General features: G+C 32.6%; 1 protein-coding gene across 2 annotated transcripts in view; it reads right to left on the bottom strand.

Annotated features, from left to right (window-relative positions):
* The window catches only part of MTX2 (metaxin 2), a 66,889-nt gene that overhangs the window by 11,253 nt on the left and 34,134 nt on the right, over positions 1-21,502 (bottom strand). For both annotated transcript variants that reach the window (XR_012072691.1, XM_006204893.4), the window contains exons 4-9: positions 10,189-10,261; positions 7,283-7,359; positions 5,951-6,043; positions 5,410-5,448; positions 4,890-5,015; positions 3,738-3,814 (exon numbers count right to left, since the gene is read on the bottom strand). Coding sequence is in view for 1 of the 2 variants with exons in the window: in XM_006204893.4 (XP_006204955.1) it covers positions 3,738-3,814; positions 4,890-5,015; positions 5,410-5,448; positions 5,951-6,043; positions 7,283-7,359; positions 10,189-10,261 (485 nt within the window). In the remaining variant the exon portion in view is untranslated. The remainder of the gene's footprint in view (positions 1-3,737; positions 3,815-4,889; positions 5,016-5,409; positions 5,449-5,950; positions 6,044-7,282; positions 7,360-10,188; positions 10,262-21,502) is intronic.

Genomic DNA, 21,502 nt, shown 5'->3' with positions numbered 1-21,502 from the left:
GACTGATATAAATAAATGATGGATTCCCGTAATTCCTTTTTTTTAAAAAGTACACTTAGCAGTGGGGACACAACTATGTATTGCTGATACTCACAGAATTATACACATTTAAGTGTCAGTTTTACTACATGTAAATTACATCACAATAAACTTGACGTGAAAAAAAAAAAAGACAATAAATCCAGAAAAATACTTGCAACTCCTATGAGAGACAAGGACAAAACATTACACTTTACCCAATATTTCCACTGAATTGTTTAATCAAGCCAAGATCTTCATGTACCTCCAGTTTTAATTACCTTTCCTATATGATATGAAGAGAAAACATAACATTTCCACCCTTCTGTGAATTGTAATTTGGATATAGAGAGCAACTCTCTTCCTAGGATTTTTAACACCTTTCATACATATTATTGCATTTATCTTTATAGACTTTTTATTAGGTAAACATTCCAGGGTGACAAATATAATTTTAAAATCCTTACAATTTGTTGCCTCTTCATCTTGCATTATCATTCTTTCCACATTCCAGTTGGTTATCTACTATTATTTTTTTCCAGTTTTATTTAGAAATAATTGACATACATCCTTATATAAGTTTAAGGTGCACAGCATGATGGTCCAATTTACATATACTGTAAAATGGTTATCACAGTAGGTCCAGCTAACATCCATCAGTCATCTACTATTTGAATATCATGAATATTCTCACTTGAATATCAAAATAAAAGCAATACCGTAAAATGTGAAAGTTTTCCTAACCTCTCCCATTAAAAAATGTTTTGTATTCATCTTTTTTGTGTTCTTCACTTATTATGGTTCCATGTTTCTTTCTCTCTGATACCTTTTACAGTCTAGTTTCAAAAACATTAATTTTGTCTGAGTGTTCCCTAATTTTTCCTTCCCATTACACCATTAACTGATCATGCCTTCATACTAACAAAAATAATCCTTATTTTATTTTATATTTTTGGGGGGGTGGTAATTAGGTTTATTTATTTATTCATTTTTTTAATGGTAGTACTGGGGATTGAACCCATGACCTCGTGCATGCTAAGCATGCACTCTATCACTGAGCTATACCCTTTCCCACCTACATATCTTTTCTTTATATCAATCACTGATCTTTAGGACCATCACTCAAGTTTATAAATCAAGCCCCTTGCCATCAACTTTGCTATATTTTGCCTTTGGATATTTTTGAGAGATTTCTCCCTAATTTTCTCAACTAGTGATTTCTTAATTGAATAAACCTCAATGGAAATCCTATTTCTCCCTGAAATTTTCCTTCTTCAGATTCTCAAAACTGCAATTTTTGCATCATTTCTTCAAAATACTTTCCTATCAGTATATGAAGGCATATTTTCAAATTTTACCATTTACTTAATAGTTAATAGCATTTTTTCTTTTTCAACTCTAACTCCTTTTCCAATTTCTCATTCATTTTAATCGAGTTTTAACCAATATTTATTCCTTTAACTAACAGGATTTATTTGGAAAACACATAGACCTGCAAGGAGCTCATAAATGTTTTAGAGCAATATAGCTCTATCTTAATTACATTTAGAAAAATATATATATATATAAATTTTCTATTTCTTCTTCCCCTTTATTAAAAAGGTAACATAAAAACACCACTTTAAGTTTTAGTTTTTTATTCCAAATCCACACTCACCAGGTGAAAGGGAACAAATGACCAGCTCTTTGTGTAGGTGTCAAGAGATATCACATCAGCAAGGTCACAAGTATACAACAGATAGCACAGACTTTGTTTCAGTTGCATTTTAGAAATAGGATTTAAATATTTAAAAGCTTTAACATCATATATTATGAAGGATAAAAACCCAACAATTGTTAGTATCTACCCTGTATTTTTCCTCTTTTTTCAGATTCACTTTCCTTTTTCCTTTCTACCATTTAGCATCTTTGTCCTCTTTTCCCAATTACCTTGTGTTGCAAGATCTCCCTCAACTACCTCTCCCGTTCTCTCATCAAGTAAAGCCACTGAGTTTCTTTTGTGAGGCCTCTCAACATGACCAATATGTAAGCTAGGAGAAAAGCTAATTCTAATTTTAGAGGGTAAGAGGAGGATACATAGGGAAATAAATTTTAATATTAGTTAAACAATTGGATAAAATTAAAATTAAAAATTAAATCTATTGTATTCTTCAATCATAACTGTTAGTAAAAATGTTCATCTAAGTCTCATACAAGGTAAAATTATTTTAAAAACCTACATCTTAATATCATTTAAACAGTTTCTCAATAGCAAACCTTGGTTTTTTTTTTTTAAACCTTGGTTTTTATACCTACTTTAAATTTTGAATTTCTCATTACAAGTTTAAACATAATTGTACTCTTATGAAGAAAAAAAATCTTGATATTTCTACTGAATCACATGCCAAATGATACCTGGTTACTAACTCTTTGACATGGAGCTTACTTAAATGAGGAGAAAAATAAATTAGAGCTTTATCCTGGCCTCCCATGGATACAGCATGCATAACAAAACTAACTCCTAACACAGCATAATATACTTCAAACAATAAAATACACCCCTTCTGAGCTTTTCAGCTCCTAAGAATTCCTATAGCAGAAAGAAAAGGAACTACAAAATACTAACATTTGAATACATTTCTTTTGTATTAGGGACTAAACAACTAGAATCAGCATAGCAAACATCACTAGAACTAAGAACATAGATGTAGAAGTTTTATCTACCAGGATTTCATGGTTTAAACTCTATGACCATTCTGCTTCAGAGAGCAACAGACCCCAATTCTATTTGAATATCAGTTATATAGCATATACATTAGTATCACTTCAATATTTCCAAGTTATCATCACATTTTTGCTACAAATATTAATATCTCTACCAAAATATGTCTGATATAGCTATATAGATAAATGCCTATGAAGATATAATGAATAATACCAAATAAAACTTTTTAAAAATTACCAATCTAAAAGTCAGGAGATTTTTATTAAAAAGCCAAGAAAATAGAATTCTAAGCAAACTATTGAGTTAAAATGCTAATAATTTAAACTCATCTTAAACATGATCACAGGATAGCTGATTCTGATATATTAAAACTGTAACTTAAAAAAAAGAAAAATTCATTCTTTGCCTACATTAGATATTATTTTCCAAATTACAAAAAATTCTGTCTTAACAAAACATGAATTACTCAATTTACATTTATATACATATTTAATCTATATCCTTCACAGTCACCTCTATGCTTTATAAATATTTTTATTAAAATTTAAAAGAAAAGTTCATAATAGTGCTCATCCATCCTACAGTATGTTTTATTGTTTTTTATTCACTTTTCTAGTCCCCAGAGTATCATTCTATACAAACAGATATGGCTACACTTCATGTTTTAATAGTACTTTGCAAGTTCAGAATTTTGTTAGGATGTCATAGCTCCACACACAGCACTTTGAACTACCTCTGGTAGAACCTCTATCACATCATACAATAATGACTTGTTTACATGTCTGCCCTCAGGAGAAAATTCGTGAAGGCTAGGATGGCATTTTAGAAATCTTAGGCTGCCAGAAGCTAGTGCTGTGCCTGACAGCCAAGAAATTAATTGGTTAATGAGTGCAAAAATGAACTTCAATATAACTCTTTTCGTAAATAATTCTTGATAAAACAATTTCTCTATGATATGATATGTATGGCAAAATAATATAGGAAAAAAACTAACTAAAAAGAATAAAATTCTTACTGCTTATTGAAGAAATATGGCTGTGTCCCCAGTCTCTGAGAAAGAGCTTGACAGCACTGGTCTACATCTTCTAAGACCTAACACAAACAACAGACCCCAAAGAAAAATATTTAAATTAGCAAAACAATAAAATGTGTCTAAAACTTGATTTGTATCATAGTTTATAATAAAAATATAAATTTAGGTAACTTTTTATAGTACATTTAAATCAGACTGTACACCACATATAAAATAATACCTTCTACATAAGAAATAGGAAGAAAAAATTTGAGAGCATATTTCCTTTAAGTGCAAGTACATTTAAGTTACTTATAAGAATTACTATCAAGAGTTTTTATCTCAAAACTCTACTCCCTACAAAAATGTCTTCCTGAATTCATATAATCAAATGACTTCACATATATTAAAAAATCTGCTTCATAAAGCTGGCACTGCTGACCCATCATGAGTTAAAGCATTTGAATTGTTTTCTCAATAGTGGAAATAGATTTTATTTACTCCATCCCTATTCATTTATCCAATCCCCCTTGTGGCCAAAGGCACAACATCAGTGAGCTGGCTGGCTAGAACTAGGGGTATCCTTGAAAGAGATGCTGATTAGCTTAATGATGCTCAAACTCATGAACCTGGTAAGATATATATTTTTTAAATTTTGCTATTTCAGTAAATTTAAGACCAAAGAAAAGCAGGTATATTAAGCACTGCATTTAACAGAGGTTTTTTTTTTTTAAAGCCCTGATGCTGCAGATCTATATTTATTGGCATAAAAAACAAATGCCTACAATGTACTGTTAAATAGAAAAAAAAATCAGGTTATAGAGCAGAAGGTATAATATGATCCCATTTAAGGAAAATAGTATTAGAGACACCTAGGAGAATGTTCTCTGCATAGTTAACACTGGCAATTTCCATGTGGTAGGCTTTCAGATAATTTTTATTTCCTTTTGAAGTTTTCTATATTACATAATTTGTTTTACAAAAAGCATGAGTGATTTTTATAAAACAAAACACTACTTCACATCAGAGAAAATAAGAGCAAATGTCTTGTTAATTTTTTATTATGCTGGGATTTTTTATAGGACTAACAATTAAAAAAATAAATTCCTTAATGCATTAAAATTGAGGCTTTTATCAACTTCAATCTGAACTGACCTGGTCCAGAGTCTTGTTACCCCATCCAATAGCTTTCATCTTACGTTTGACTTCCCACTGTTTCTGATAGGCCAAAATATGATTCAGAGGCCAAGGGTAAGGAGATCCATACCTAGCATGAGTGATCTAAAGCAAAAAGATTATGTTAAAAACATAATTTTTTCTAAATACAAAGCCTGTTTTCACAAACAGAATTCTAAGGGAAATATATTTTCAGAACACAAATAGAGCAATCTGAGATTTAAAAAAAACATAGTTTGCAATCTAAAAAATTAAAATTTTAAACCATTCCCTTTAAAAATACATAAACTTTTATGTACTTTGCAACCAACCAGTTATATCAAACAATGACACATAGCTTCCCTAAAATGTATGTGCAAGCAAAATTAAAGTAAGTGAAAAACTATATCACTAATGGTATAAACCACAATGTTTCATTTATGAGCAGGGACTTAGGATTCTGAGCAAAAGTGTTTTCTCATTAAATTTTAATTAAGATAAATGCTGTAGAACCACTCACCTCCCCTACTGTAGCTTCATCACACCACTGAAGATACAACTAGGAAAAAAAAACAGTCACCAGAACTTTACTATATCAAAGAGAAACTGGATAGAGAAAGTTATTTCTTGCCGTGGTAATTTTTTATAAGCCAACTTTATAAAAGTCATATATGTGAGGGTTTTTTTTTTTTTTGGCTAATGTTGCTATTTAGAATTATTAAACTTAGTGGTGGTACCTCTAAAAATATTTCTTATTCATAAAATATATCGCTAAATACCATTAAAGTATTTTATATATATTATTTAGGTAAACTTCATAAAGCCAAAATAAAATAATAAGTGGGCAGAAATCACTCCTGTTTACAAACAGAAAAACTAGAACTGAAAATGTCAGACAACTTGTTCATAGATAATGATCAAATAATTTGAGTAACCACATTAGCCCTAAAATTGCTTGACTATTTTCCTGTTTTCTCAGTAACTTTAAAATAACCCATAAGAAAGATTATTTTTCATGAGAGAAAAAGCTTATTTTCAAGACCTATTATCTTCTATTATACCTCTGCAGTCAACAGCATATTGTTGACTAATTCCATGTAGGCTTTCATTTCTGCCTTTTGGACTTCATCCAGCCCATCACTAAGAGAATGGCCCTAAAAGGAATTTAGAAAAATTTTAAAAAGCATCACACTAAAATATACAAAAACTTTCAATTATCTTACCACCAAGTAATATAGCATCAATGTTATACTGCAAATGTCCAATGGATTAATTTCCAAAAAGCCTCCTAAAAAAATCACTCTTTTATGTGAAAAAAGTTAATACTCTACTACCACTATAAAATATTAATAAGTCATACTTATTTATCATTATAAAAATGTATCTTTCAATGAACAAAATTACATTATCAATTATTTCACAAAAGAAGAAAACAAGGATGGTCAACAAACCTTGTTTTTTAAGAGACTAACCTTCTTAGTAATAAAATAAATTCCAAAAAACTGACATGTGTTACAAATTGGTCAAAGATTTTTAAAAATAATTATCAGTAAAGGTATAGGGAAACAGACATTAATTTTTAAATTCTAATACAGCACAGTAATGAGTGGATACATAAAATGGTATAACCTTTAGTTCAATCTGACAATCTGTTGTAAGATTTTAAAAATGAATACCCTATAACATAATATCACTCTTAGGAATTCATCTTAAGGAGATAATCTGACAAGCATACAAAGTGTAGGTACAAGAATATTTATCTTAGCACTCAATAACTGCAAAATTTGGCAACTTAAATGTCCATCAATAAAGACAAGAAAATAAAACATAATACATCCATATAACAGGATATTATACAACAATTTAAAAAGATGATATATCTTTATTTCCAAACATACTGATGATTTTAAAAGGCTGGTTGCAAAATAACACATAATAGTATTGACTATTTTTCTACATATGTAAAAGTATGGAAGAATTTTCTCCAAAATGTTAATGCGGATTGTTCTTTGATAACTATTAAAATCTAAACTGAATCATTCAAATGGATAAATTAGTACATTCAACTTCTAAGCAAACTTTATAATTCCCTTCTCAAAGGTTAATCTGGTATTTTACAACAACCTAATAGTTTTCATTTCTGATCAAAATTCTCATAAGCATGAGTTAGAAGGTTATCTTATCATTTTGTAAAGGTCAAATGGCATCTTTTGCCATTGATTTACATTAATAAAAAAACTCACACTTTAGAACTATTTCTCTAGTAGTTTATGTCTGCATTTTATAAAACTAGGTTAAAAATCAGTGTAAATGTTAAGACACGCTAAAGAATGATGTATGACTTGTTTAAGAGAAACTGTGATCAAATGCATTTGATATCTTTTTTTCATTACCTTGGCTTTAACGAATTGGACTATTGGACCAAGTTCTGATACTACTTGATTTCCTACATGAATAAAAGGTACTTTACCTGTTGAGAAAAAAAAAAAAGGTGAAAACACTCTCAGTAAATTAAAGTTTGTGCTAAAAAAGAAATCAACACAAAACTGGGATATATATTTTATAATAAAGAGTTTCATAACACTATGACGTTTGAAAATTACAGTTAAATGTGTGCATTAAATTCTATAAATTTTAAAACACTAATTACTAATTTTAAAACAGAAGAAAAAAGAACAAGGAGATTCATTTCTAGAGTTCTCACTTGTATATAACAGATCACAATATTCCCTTTTTAAAGCTAACGCTAACAAATCACTATACAGCAGTAAATACTAATTATTCAAATTATATGAACCGAACCTGGATGTTGGGTCATGATCACTAAAAGATCTGAAAAAATTTAACTGGGCTTTCTCTTCAGAGTACAATGAATCAACCCATATTTAAGTTATCTTTATGAAGATCTTTTTTTACATCTTCTACTTTCAAATCTCAGATATTCATTGATATTCATCTCATTCATTCATATTCATCTCATTCAGGTCAATTGTTTAACCACATAATGGTGCATTAATAAATGTCTCTAACTAAAAAATATCAGGAATTAAGAGAATTAACAATCTTTGAAGGTATGCTAGCTTATGAATTATAATATGCAGTATGCTCCCAATATACATGTAGGGGAAAAAAGAACAAGTAGTATGCTTATAAAAATTGGTTTCTCTAAAAAAATGTTATATTAAAAAAGTAGTATTCATTTTTATAAATACTAATAATTTATGAAATTATTAGAGATGATGAGAACAAAATAGTCTCCAAAGAGCAATAAAGTCCACCTCAAATGGTAGAGGATGAAACTTTGTTAGACCTAGTTCAAATAGAGTTCACACTAACAGCAGGCTTCTTCATGGTGCTTTTAAATAGACTGACTCCTCTGGCTCAGACAGCCTGAGGGTAATGGATGAGGAGCCCAGCACCAACAAAAGCTTCCTCTGCATCCAGAGGATAACATTACAAAGGAAAGGGAGGCCTTTTGGAATACAACTTAACAGACGTATTTAGAAGACATTTCCATTTACCAATATAAAAACACTGAATTCCTCATTTCCTTTCTTCTACTGCTTTATCAATCTTGCCAAAGAGAAAAAAAACTTCCTATCTACTACGTAAGCATTAGGTCATACTGTTTGTTAGCTTGGGATAAAATCTTTGTAACTACTATACTGCTAGAAATACTGCAGGTCTTCTGAGACAATCTGATCTGAGAATGAAAACTGTTTGTAAGTGAAATGCCTGGACTGAAGAGTATTTTGGGGTGGAACATTTTGAGAGCAAAGTGTCTTTCTCACTTTCAATAACCAGTCTGGAGTTCTTGGTAGAAAGAGTTCTTATGGGTGTACCTCGTTTTATTGCACTTTGCATTATTGTGCTTCACAGATACTGTGGGGGGGGGGGTTGTTTTTGTTTTACAAACAAGGTTTGTGGCAACCCTGCATTGAGTAAGCATATTGCATTGAGTAAGCACGCTGGCGCCATTTTTCTAACAGCATTTGCTCACATTATGTCTCTGTATCACACTTTGATAATTTTCACAATATTTCAAACATTTCCATCATTATTATATTTGTTATAAATATAAACCATTAAAACATGAGGAGTTTTTCTAATGGATGAGTAAAATAAGAGGTTTCTTAAAATGGAATCCACTCCCAATGAAGATGCTGTGAAGACTGTTAAAATAACCACAAAGGATTTAGAGTATTACATAAACTTAGTTGATAAAACAGCAGTAGTCTGAGAGGATTGACTCCAATTCCGAAAGAAGTTCTACTATACGTAAAATGCTATCAAGCAACATTGCACACTATAGAGAAATCGTTTGTGAAAGGAAGAGTCAATAAATGAGGCAAACTTCAATGTCTCAGTTTAAGAAATTGCCAAAGCCACCCCAGACTTCAGCAAGTACCACCATCAGTCAGCAGCAATCACGACCCTCTACCAGCAAAAAGGTTTTGACTCACAAGATGATTAGCATTTCTAATCATTTCTAATTGAGATATGTATTATGGTTTTTTAGCCACAATGTTATTGCACATTTAATAGATTACAGAATAGCATAAACATAACTTTTATATGCATTGAAAAGCCAAAAAAATCCATGTGACTCACTTTATTGTGATATTCACTTTGTTGTGGTGGTCTGGAACCGAACCCTGCAATATGTCCAAGGTATGCCTGTATTTTATACCTTTTCTTAAAAATACTTTGAGCATTATATAGATTGTGAAGCAGATAAGCAGTTCGGGTAGTCAACTAACTACTCATATATCTCTAAATATAAAGAAATATGTAAAAATCAAGGCAACAAATTAGAAGTGAGTAATGTTTTCTGCCTGACAAAGTGGAACCAATGTTATACCCTTATTATTGCAGGTGATCAGGCAAAAGCTCAGTGAGACAGCTATTCTCTGGTACCAATCAGATAGAGATCTTAAGAGAAAACTGAGGGCCCTGCTTCTCATTTAGGCAGAATAATCATGCTTAGAACTTTTACTTTTAAAGAAAGCAAGAAGATGTTGCCAAGCAAGTTTATAGATTCAGAGGATACTAGAAGTAGAAAGGACTTTCGATATGATCTACACACTTGACCACATCTGACCAGAGTTGAAATGAGTAGACATGTCACCCCAAGACTGTCAAGTTTCCGATTGTTACTTTATAAAACTATGGGGAAAATTCTTTAAAGGGTAAACAAAAAAAACAGGCATTCAAAAAATCTAGGTACAAACTGGACTACCACTACAATTTTATTAATGCAGAATATTAACAGAGAAATTAAAAACCAAAAAACACTTACCAGATGGAGACATATATTCTGCATTTGCCCTGCAAACCACTTTGACAGGCAGATTACACATCTGCAAAAAGGCCTGTAAATCAAGAGAAGTACATAGTAAGTCTAGTGAAAGTATATGCATATTCAAACACAACTTTTATTTATTTATTTTCTAAATTTAAGTAATAGCTCAGGAAAAGGAAAAGAATGAATCAATTTAAAGTGAAAGATTTGTATTCCAAAACAAAAATAAAATGTCACTGCAATACTAGAAAATCAATGACTTAGATACCAGTAAATATATTAAACTTAAAGCATTTATACATACAAATGTAAATTACTTACACTTATTTTACTGCATTAGTTTATGAAGTCAGCAATACTGTATATTTCTTTATTTTTTTTTAACAGATAAAGTCCATACTTGATAAGCTATTGCTTAATTCCATTACCCTTTACAGGAACCATATTTTTCTTATTTTTGGAGAAAATTCTAAAAATGTTATTTTTACTATTTCAAAGTTCTCTCCAAAAATACTCAGTATCCTAATATGTAAACTTTTATGCTGACTAATTCAATTTTGAAAGACAAATTATTTATTTTCACTTTGTTTATAGCAACAAATATTTTATATGCAACTAAACTGTGTAACAGGGAACCACTAAATCATTTATGGTAAATCCAAACCATGTAATGTTATAAAACAATTTTAAAATCATTAATTACAGCTTCACACATGGCTGCCTAAAGAACTTTATTTCCCTCATTTCCTTACAACTGAGTGTGACCAATGTCTAAATTTTGGCCAATGGGACTTAAAAGTTCTGGGCATCTACATGGGAAGTTTCTCTAAATGGAAAGGATATGACCTCTCCTCTTTCTTTCTTTCCTGCTGATTAGCATGTGAAAAGGATGACTATAGCCACAGTAGCTAAACTGAACCAGAGCAGAAGTTGAGTGTTGAAGATGGTAGAACAAGAAGAGTAAAGAAATCTAAGGTCTTTGATAATCATGCAGTCACCAAACCTGAATTACCTGTAATTATAAAAGAAGGAAGGAAGGAAGGAAGGGAGGGAGGGAGGCAGGAAGGGAGGAAGGGAGGAAAGAAAGAAACTTCTGTCTTTTTAAGCCACTGCTATTTTCAGTTTTCCATAACTAACAGCCAAAACTAATCCTAATTCACCAACAATGACTGTTTCTAGGTTTAAACAGCACCTTATCCAACCAAAAGTTGATTTCTCTATGTCTATGTAAGTATACACTAACAGTCCTCTAAATACTATAACCTGTGCTCCCGATTTATAACAATAAGTGAGCTTCTTGATTGACCCACAAGTAGGGACTCCGGGTAGCAGTTCTCAAACTTCAGCATGCATAAAAGTCATGTAGAAGGCTTGTTAAAACACAGATTGCTAGGAAGGGAGGAATTAGAAAAAGTATAATGAGACCGTTTGAGAAGACTGGATAAAGAAGAAAAGGAAAAAGGGTCAACTCCCTTCTGTTACATATGTATCTGTTCCCAATGGTAGAAAAAGGTTGAGCTCATAAAAACATAAACAGGAAAAAAAAAAAAAAAAACAGTGGAAACAGGCTGAAATGACAAGAACCAGGTAGAATAACTGACATACAAGGTCTATGAGAAGATAAAAAGAAATGAAATAAGAGCACAAGTGGAAGCATCTGTTTTTAATCAGGAAACAGGACACTTTTTCCACTATAATTGCAAGGTGTGGTCAGAATCAGTGACAATGACTGCAAGCCAATAAAGAAGCACAAGAAAATGAGGGAGCGCTCCTATTCTGTGAAATAGGAAGAGAAACTGTCTGCTGAGAATGAAGGATTAAGAGGGGACTGAGGCCTTCAGAAGAACAAAAATAACTTGAAAGAATTGTTTAATGTATCTTCTCAAGGTCATAATATTTAGTTGTTAGTTAACAATCATAATACTATACAAAATAGTAAATATGGTGTATTTTGCTAAACTACATGTATATTGGTAACTGTACTAATCATTATTCCAAAAAGCTGTGTTTCACTAAAAAAGATTAAGCAAAATTGTAATGTTCTGCAATCAAAGCCATGTTTCCAATCCCGTGAATTTTTCACTTCTTTACTTTTCTTTACTTAGTTTTGATCAATTTAACAACACTCAACTTATCACAGATCTCAATTAATGGCATAATTCTACTTAGAGAAAGATTAATTTTATAGCACTTACTACAATTATTCTTCATCCCTGATTCAAAACAAATCTCTGACTTAATGTGAATCAATCACAAATTCTGATGTCATAAACACAGTATTTCATACAAACATTAAATATGCAAAACAAAACATTACCATGACTGTCTTTAAGAATATAAAAACTCTAAATCCAAACCAGACTTTGATTCAAACAGTATTTCTCCTTTCTCTTATAGGATGGGAAAAATCCCTGAGAGGTTCCAAGAGTACTTTCACCTTTTACTTGCATTTTCAATCTCTTATCCTGCCCCAATACTCCAAATAAAACTGGCATGCTACACCAGCCTAAAACACGTTTTATTTTCAGTTCTGAAATAGCAATTGCATACTTTTATTCTTATGTAAATCCAAACAAAAATGTAGTTCTAATTATAATTAGGAAAGTTAGGATAACCCAGCCAACTCCTATTCCTCAGTTGGATACATTATTTCAAACTAATTCAAGTGAATGACAACACAAAATTATTTAAATGAAAAACTTAGCACATCCTATCAGAACAATGATCTGTAACTGTGCTGTCTAATATGGTAGCCATTAGTCACCTGTGGCTAATTAACTTAAATTTAAATTGATTAAAGTTGAATACAATTTTTAATTCATTTCCCCAGTCACATTAGCCATTTCAAGTGCTCAATAGCCACATGTGGCTAGTGGCTACCATATTTATTGGACAGTACAAATAACAGAACATTCCCATCATCAGAGAAAGTTCTCTTGAACAGTGTGGGTCTATTACAATGGTAATCAGTGCATAAAAGACATCTCAGCAAAACAGGCTGACATTGTCTGAAAGTGATTAGGCTAAATATTAAAAAAACAACCTGCATAATATTACAGTGTCTACAAACCCTGCAAGTGATCAATCATCTTTTGATGACAGTGACACATTAAACACCACAATATTTTCAATTTCAGAAAAACCTAATACAGGGTTTACCTATTTGCTGAGCAACCCCAATTGACAAAATGGTCAGGTAAATTTATTAACATGTGAAAACTAAGAACTTAAGAATGAATAAATTAAAACCACAGCCAATAAATATATTCATTCATGAATATAAATTTACTGAGTACCTAAGCCTATGTCATGGTAGGAATTTTTTAAACACACACATACAAGCATACAGAACATAATATCCAGTACCTGACTTTTAAGACCCTGAAATTTAATAAGCTTGATGTAGTTTCAACAAATTGAATTAATTAATTAAATTCTTAGTGTAAAAAAAATTCACTGAAGGGGTAGAGTATCACTATATTTTATTCCCCTCCCCCCCAAAAAAAACCTCAAAGGAAAAAAGTAATACCAGATCATCAATAACCAGTTAAACATGAAGGACTGAATTTACACATTTATCTCTACAACCTTTCAAAAAAATCCACTGAAATAATAGTGAAGAGATAGAAAATGTATAAACCCAGAAAAACACAAAGAATGGAAAAGCAGACCAGAGACGTCAACCCATTTTTGTAAGATGAAAAGCAGACTTGGCAGGGCAGAGGAAGCTTAAACCTAAGAGCATGCAGAGGAGAAAATCAATACAACTGCATCACAGAAATGAGGAAGATTCCAAAACTGGAGGCACCATGTACCACAGAAGGCAGAGGTGAGGTAAAGGACAAAAATAGGAGAACTGGATGAAAATCTGTGTAAAAGTCAGACAGCTGGCAGGAGACAGGTTTATACTCTGAGAAATCCAACAGAGAGTTCTGACTCAGTACCCAAGCACAGCAGAGAGGCCTGGAAAGAGGGTCACACTGAAAGGAAAGTTAAGGGAAAGTATGCACACTGACTGTAGAGACCCACAGCACCCCTCTCCCTTCTCAGCTCCCAAATACTGCCAGCCAAATTAAGTACCTCCAGGTATCTCTCCCAGAAAAGGCCTAAAAATACCAATTTAGTGGGGGGTAGGGGTGGGTGGGACACCAGCCAAAAAAGTGGTAGCTCACTGTGCAATCAGTCTACAGTGAAGCCTACATGTCAAAAATCTCCCCTCATCTCCCCATCAGCTTTTTAGGACTTCATTCTTAAATATAAATTGTTAGCAGAGATCAATATATAGTTGAGGAAAGCCTCAAACATACAGCGCCAAAGCAAACCACAAAAAAGGAATTGAGAGGAAACAGAAAATGCAGACAGCAGAGAGAAACTTCAAAGAAAAATTATAATGGCTAATATTTATTAAGCACTTACCATGTGCCAGGTACATGCAGAAGAGCTTTACCCTATGAGGTAAGTACAAAAAAAATTCCTATTTTAAGATGAGAAAACAGAAGTAAAGAGAGTTAAGGAATCTATTCAAGACATGCAGGAAGACAGGAAAGAAGGGAGGGAGGGAAGAAGGGATAGAAAAGGTAAAGAAAGGAAAAAAGAAAAAAGGGGGGAAAGAAAAATGAGAAGAAGCGAAGAATACAAAGGACTGAGATGACACTATATGTCTCAACAGCAACTCTGAAAGCTAGATGACACAAGGTCTTCAAAATTCTAAGAAAAAAATCTTGTCAACCTAAAATTCTACATGTGCCAAGGTACCAGTCAAGTGTGAAGACAGAAGAAAACACCATACAAACAAGGTCTTTTTAAAAAAGCTAAAATTAAAAAAAGAACCAAGAAAAAAAAGAACATAGGACACAGAAAATTAGGGGAGCCAACATAAAAGGAAAACAAAAAATTCCCTGAATGATGATGAACAGCAGTCATAAGAAAATAGCTCTGAAGCCAACCAAAGAAAGGAACTGTTCTAATTTAAGTAGAGGGGACAGGGCTTTCTAACACAGTATTTCCAAAATAAATTTCCAAAAGAAAAGAAAAATACATAAAGAACCTGATGTGTTCGACCATTGTGGGAGGGAGTTTTACAGTCCAGTCAAAGTTCAGGGGAGAAAACTGCTCAAATGAATTAAATAAAGCAATGATTTACTCATTGGGAAAAAAAAAGAAATAATATGTTCATAGTATGCTGAACCACTCAGCTGGGATCAATATCTATATTCTAATTATAATTTAAACACCAAATATTAATTTAGCCAAAAAAGTTAAGAGAACTACCAGGAAGATGGGGAAGGAGAGGGTGAGGAGAATTACAAGAGGTAAATTTTACAGTGGAAATCAATAGATATGTTTAAATTAAAAAATGAAATAGCAACATAAGCATTTCACTTTGAAATATAGAGGTGAATTACCCAGGAAAAAATACAGCTGAAAGAATTGAACGTGATTGTCTCTGGGTATCAGTATTTGGGGGGAGGTAAGAGTGGGACAGTAGACAGTGGTTTTTTGTGTGATAAGCCTCTCATACATTGCTGGTGGGAGTGTAAATGATCCAACCACTCTGAACTGTTTGGTAATATCTACTACTAAGCAGATAATTACTCTTATCAGCCAATAATTCCACTCCCAGAAATATACCAAAAAGAAACCGATGCATATAGCCACTAACACACAGGAATGCTCCTAGCAACTTCATCCATATAATCAAATAATAGGAACCCAAATGTTCATTAACATAAGTAGCAACTCTAAAATTCCTAATTCTAAGCTAAAAAAGATGTATGTCACCAATTGCTATTATAAAAAAGAAGAAAAATGAACATAAAAAGACGATACACTTTTCCTGATTCTTAATTCTTTACAAATAGCATTCATTGAGAATTTTTAAATCAGAGAAATTCTAAAAATAGTCCCAGAAGATGATACTATGACACTCTATGAAGATTCTAAATTCTATTTCCTCAGTAATTACTTCTGAATCATAGCTTCTGGAAACTATAGCTCAGATTTTTTGTAAAAACTAGTTTTGAGAAATAAAAAATATTTCATTTATAAATAATTGAAACTAAGGCCACAGTTTAAATAAATAAGAACAATCTGTCACCAATCAATTCAAACCTTACAAATATTCTAAATTCTAGATTCAAAAGTTGTCATTGTAGATAACAATGTCACTGCTCTGATTAGATTATAAAACTAGCAGCTTAAATATTGGGGGAAAAAACCTTTCAAATGTTGCTGATAAAAAAAACTGTCAGGAATATAGACAGGAATCCTATAATAGCAATCCTTCAGTAACATGGTGTCAGGGATTCTGGTTCTTCTTCCTTCTCATTTCTTCTTTTTTTTTAACATTTTTTATTGATTTATAATCATTTTACAATGTTGTGTCAAATTCCAGTGTAGAGCACAATTTTTCAGTTACACATGAACATATATATATTCATTGTCACATTTTTTTCTCTGTGAGCTACTATAAGATCTTGTATGTATTTCCCTGTGCTATGCAGTATAATCTTGTTTATCTATTCTACAATTTTGAAATCCCAGTCTATCCCTTCCCACCCTCTGCCCCCTTGGCAAACACAAGTTTGTATTCTATGTCTATGTGTCTATTTCTGTTTTGTATTTATGCTTTGTTTGTTTTTATTTTGTTTTTTCTTTAGATTCCACATATGAGCGATCTCATATGGTATTTTTCTTTCTCTTTCTGGCTTACTTCACTTAGAATGACATTCTCCAGGAGCATCCAAGTTGCTGCAAATGGTGTTACGTTGTCGGTTTCTATGGCTGAGTAGTATTCCATTGTATAAATATACCATATCTTCTTTATCCAGCCATCTGTTGATGGACATTTAGACTGTTTCCATGTCTTGGCTATTGTAAATAGTGCTGCTATGAACATTGGGGTGCAGGTGTCATTTTGAAGTAGGGTTCCTTCTGGATATATGCCCAGGAGCATGATTCCTGGGTCATATGGTAAGTCTATTCCTAGTCTTTTGAGGAATCTCCATACTGTTTTCCACAGTGGCTGCATCAAATTACATTCCCACCAGCAGTGTAGGAGGGTTCCCTTTTTTCCACAGCCTCTCCAGCATTTGTCATTTGTGGATTTTTGAATGATGGCCATTCTGAGTGGTGTGAGGTGATACCTCATCATAGTTTTGATTTGCATTTACAATGGAATAAAGACAGTCTCTTCAGCAAATGGTACTGGGAAAACTGGACAGCAGCCTGTAAAGCAATGAAGCTAGAACACTCCCTTACACCATACACAAAAATGAACTCAAAATGGATCAAAGACTTAAACATAAGAAGAGATACAATAAACCTAGAAGAAAATATAGGCAAAACATTATCTGACATACCTCTCAAAAATGTTCTCCTAGAACAGTCTACTCAAACAATAGAAACAAAAGCCAAGAATAAACAAATGGGACCTAATGAAACTTACAAGCTTCTGCACAGCAAAGGAAACCATAAGTAAAACAAAACGACAACCTACGGAATGGGAGAAAATTTTTGCAAATGAAACCAACAAAGGCTTGATCTCCAGAATATATAAGCAGCTCATACGACTTAATAAGAAAAAAACAAACAACCCAATCCAAAAATGGGCAGAAGACCTAAACAAGCAATTCTCCAAGGAAGACATACAAATGATCAATAGGCACATGAAAAAATGCTCAATATCACTCCCTTCTCATTTCAGATCCCCCTAGCTTTTACTGTTATAATTCCCAGTTATGTGCCTTGTACTCATCTAGCAGATAATGATTATCAGCTCAATGAATAAATGAACACATAAAAATCTGAACAGTACATAAACCACAAAATGCACAAAGAGTAGAGAATCTAAAACTCAAATCTTCCAGTTCTAGTCATAGGTGGAATTTTTCTAAATGAAGTAACTTCTAAATGAAGAAACTTCTGATAATAAAAACATAAGGGAAAAAAGGCTGCTTTTGTCAAAATTCAAAACACAAAATTTATACTCAACCACTGGTTGGGGTATAAATCAATGTAATCTTTTTAAAGGGTACTTTGGCAACATCTACCAAAATTCTAATTGTACATATCTTTTGATCCAGCAACTGTATTGTTAGAAATATATCATACAGACACACTTACATAAAATTATGTAAGATATATGTAAGGATATTCACACCTAAGCCCTATTTACAGTAGCAAAGTAGTAATTATAACAATAGCCTAATAGCCATCAATGAGACTGGTTCAATAAAACTGGTGAATCCACTAATGGCATATTTGTAGTCTTCAAAAAGGAAGGAGTTGCCCCTCAACTGAACTTCTCATACTAAATTCCGAAGGCATTTCTCATCTGGCACCTTCTGTAAGGGCTACTGAATGACATGAGACAATATACACCAAATGCAAAATTCTTTTTTGTGTTATTTTTCTTCTAAAGGCCTGGCGCAAATCACTAAAACACAGCATAATAAGGCCTACAAAAAGCTAATTTATTTGGTCCAATGCATAGTTTCCTGTGAACTAACTAGGAGGATATAATTTTGAATATCTAGAAGAATGAATGGAAAGCACTTATTCATTCATTCCCTCACTCAATCCATATTTATTGAGCATGTACTATATATCAGGAACTATTCTAGGCAATGAGAACAGAGTGGTCCCAGACCTTACAGAATTTACATTCTAATGGCGACAGATGATAAAGCAAAAAAAGTCCATGGTGATTCCTGCTACTTAGAAATACAAAGCCATATGAAGGTACTGCTATTATATGTAGGATGGTCATATAAGGGTTCACCAACAACATAATACTTGAGCATAAACCTGAAGAAAGTTAGAGAGCAAGCCATGGAGATTTCTCAGAGAAGGACAGTCCAAGTTCAAAGCAGTCCTGTGCTTCAACTGGTATGCTTGAGGAACAGCAACAAGACCTGTGTAACGAAGCAGACTAAGTGAGTGGTAAGGGATGAGATCATGTAGGACTTACAGATAGTTGGAAGGATTTTGGCTTTTACTTTGAGTGAGATGATCATTAGAAGATGTTGAGCTGAGGATTGCTGGAATCTGACTGATGTTTTAAAGGATTACAAACAGCTGTACAGAGATTAGATTGTAGAGAGTAGAAGGGTGGAAACAGAAGAACTCATTAGGAGGATTCTGTAATAATCTAGGCAAGAAATGATGGTGGCCCAGACCAGATTAAGAGTGCTGGAGGTGGTAAGAAGTCAGATTCTGGCTATATTTTTAAGGTAGGGCCAAAAAGATTTGCTGATAACTGGATGTGAACACAGGAAAAAGAGAGGACTCCAAAGGTAACTCAAAGTTCCTGACATAAACAACTAGAAAGATGGAACTGCCATTTACCAAAACAGGAAAAACCGTGGAATGAGCAGGTTTTGGTGGGAGGAGGAGGATTCAAGGGTCTTTAGATGGTCTTCTCTATCACTTCTATGTTAGATTTCCAACAGGCAATGAATAGCAGACAACTCTGCTCTCTTTGCAAAGGCCCAGAGTTGCTATGGCACAGTTATATGCTTTGAAACCAGATAAGCAGATTCTAAGGAAACATTGAGAAACTCAAACTTGTAGGCCACCCATCTCTTTTATGGACAGAGGTGACAGAAATACCTACAAATCAGTATAATCTTTCTCAACACTTTCCTGCAAATATGATAATATCAAAGTGTTAAGAAATAGGTAGAGCTACAGATACTATGCAGAATAAAAATACAATCAAGGACAGTTTTTATCTTTGGTCTTTTCCGTCTCCTGCAACTATAGCTCATCAAGTTAAAAACCTGAAAAATCAATTTAACATCTGGTTAAATGAGAAGCTTGAAAAGGCTAAGAAGCCATCTGATAAGAATAGTATTATCTTCTGAAAATTTACTGAGAAGTAATACACAAAGGAGCCACTGTCAGCCAGAGTCCTTTAAAATCTCAGCAATTATGGCCCAATTGTCAGGAAATTTAAAATAAGCATGCAGGTCTTACAATAAAAGTAAGTAAGCAGATTAACATTAATGAGCAAATCAAATAAAACAAAACATCTCAAATAGTATGCCTACCTAGTTTCTTCAAGTCTTTATTCCCTAAGAAATATATTAACAATATTCCAGAAAGAATCTAGGGGGAAACCAGTGAATTTAAATTTAAGCCTAAAAGTCATCAATTTCTTTAAGAGAGAACAATAATTATGATGGTTCCTGATAGAAGTAACAAAACAGAACCTACAATCTTAAAAGCCTTAAAATATCAAATATCCTTTGTTTTAATTACATTATGTTAACAACAGCCAAAAAGGTAATTAAAAATATTCAGTTCATGAAATGGTAACAAGGGCTCAACTCTGGTTGAATGGAAACAGCCAACCAAGCATAGGCCTGCCCTCGGCGTGGTCGCTACATTTGCACACAAAGGATGTTGCCTCCTTGAGATGCTGTCCTTGCTATCATTTAGAGCAATTTGACTTTCTATTGTTGACTCATAAGCCATACCACTCTTATGACTGGGCTACTATCCCACTCCTTATTTGTCACTGGTTAAATGCCCTAGCAGAATTTAAGGGATCCTAACAGAGTAAAGATTTAAGAATCAAGCTGTTAAAGTGGAAGACTAGAGTGTCTTTGAAAAACGGGAATCCTCCGCATCAGTCTTAAAAGGAGAACAGTAAGAGTTAAAAGAGCAGAAGCCTCCCAGCGGGACATCTCTTGGTATAATCTTGGTGACTGACTGTGGTAGTCAGAGAAAGTTCCTTTACCTCATAAGCTTTCTCATTTCTAAAATGAAGATAATTTATTATTAGGCAGGCTAATTGAGGCGCTGTATGTAAAATACACACCATCTGGCACACAGTACATCAATAAATAACATTATTATTAAAACTAGTAGTAATAATATCAGTAATAATAAACACTCATATATCTATCTGCAGAAGAAGAAAGACTATTTAACCTTGGTGATTTCAAAAGAAAACTTCACTTATTTTCTACCTTTTAACATCTCCTTAAAAGAAAAGGGTAAATAATTATATACTTAACTTAGTTATATTTATTTATAATCAAAATAGAAAAATTGTGCACTAAGATAAAAATCTCTAAATAGGTATCAAAAGAATAAGGGAGCATAACCAGAAGCACTTTTTTTTAACAATAATAAGATAAAGAGTAAATATATGATTTCTATGTTTTCAGTATGCATCTTATACAACACAAAATCTTTTCAACAAGGCAAAAACAAATGAAGATATTTTGATACTGACATAAACTTTTGCTTTATAAATAATTTTTCAAAGTCATGCACACTAATGAAACTGACAAAAGGCCTT

This window comes from Vicugna pacos, chromosome 5, assembly GCF_048564905.1.
Source record: "Vicugna pacos chromosome 5, VicPac4, whole genome shotgun sequence".
In the NCBI taxonomy this organism is placed as follows: Eukaryota; Metazoa; Chordata; class Mammalia; order Artiodactyla; family Camelidae; genus Vicugna; species Vicugna pacos.
The sequence above is the reverse complement of the archived record's forward strand: the minus strand, read 5'-3'. Positions and strand labels throughout refer to the sequence as shown.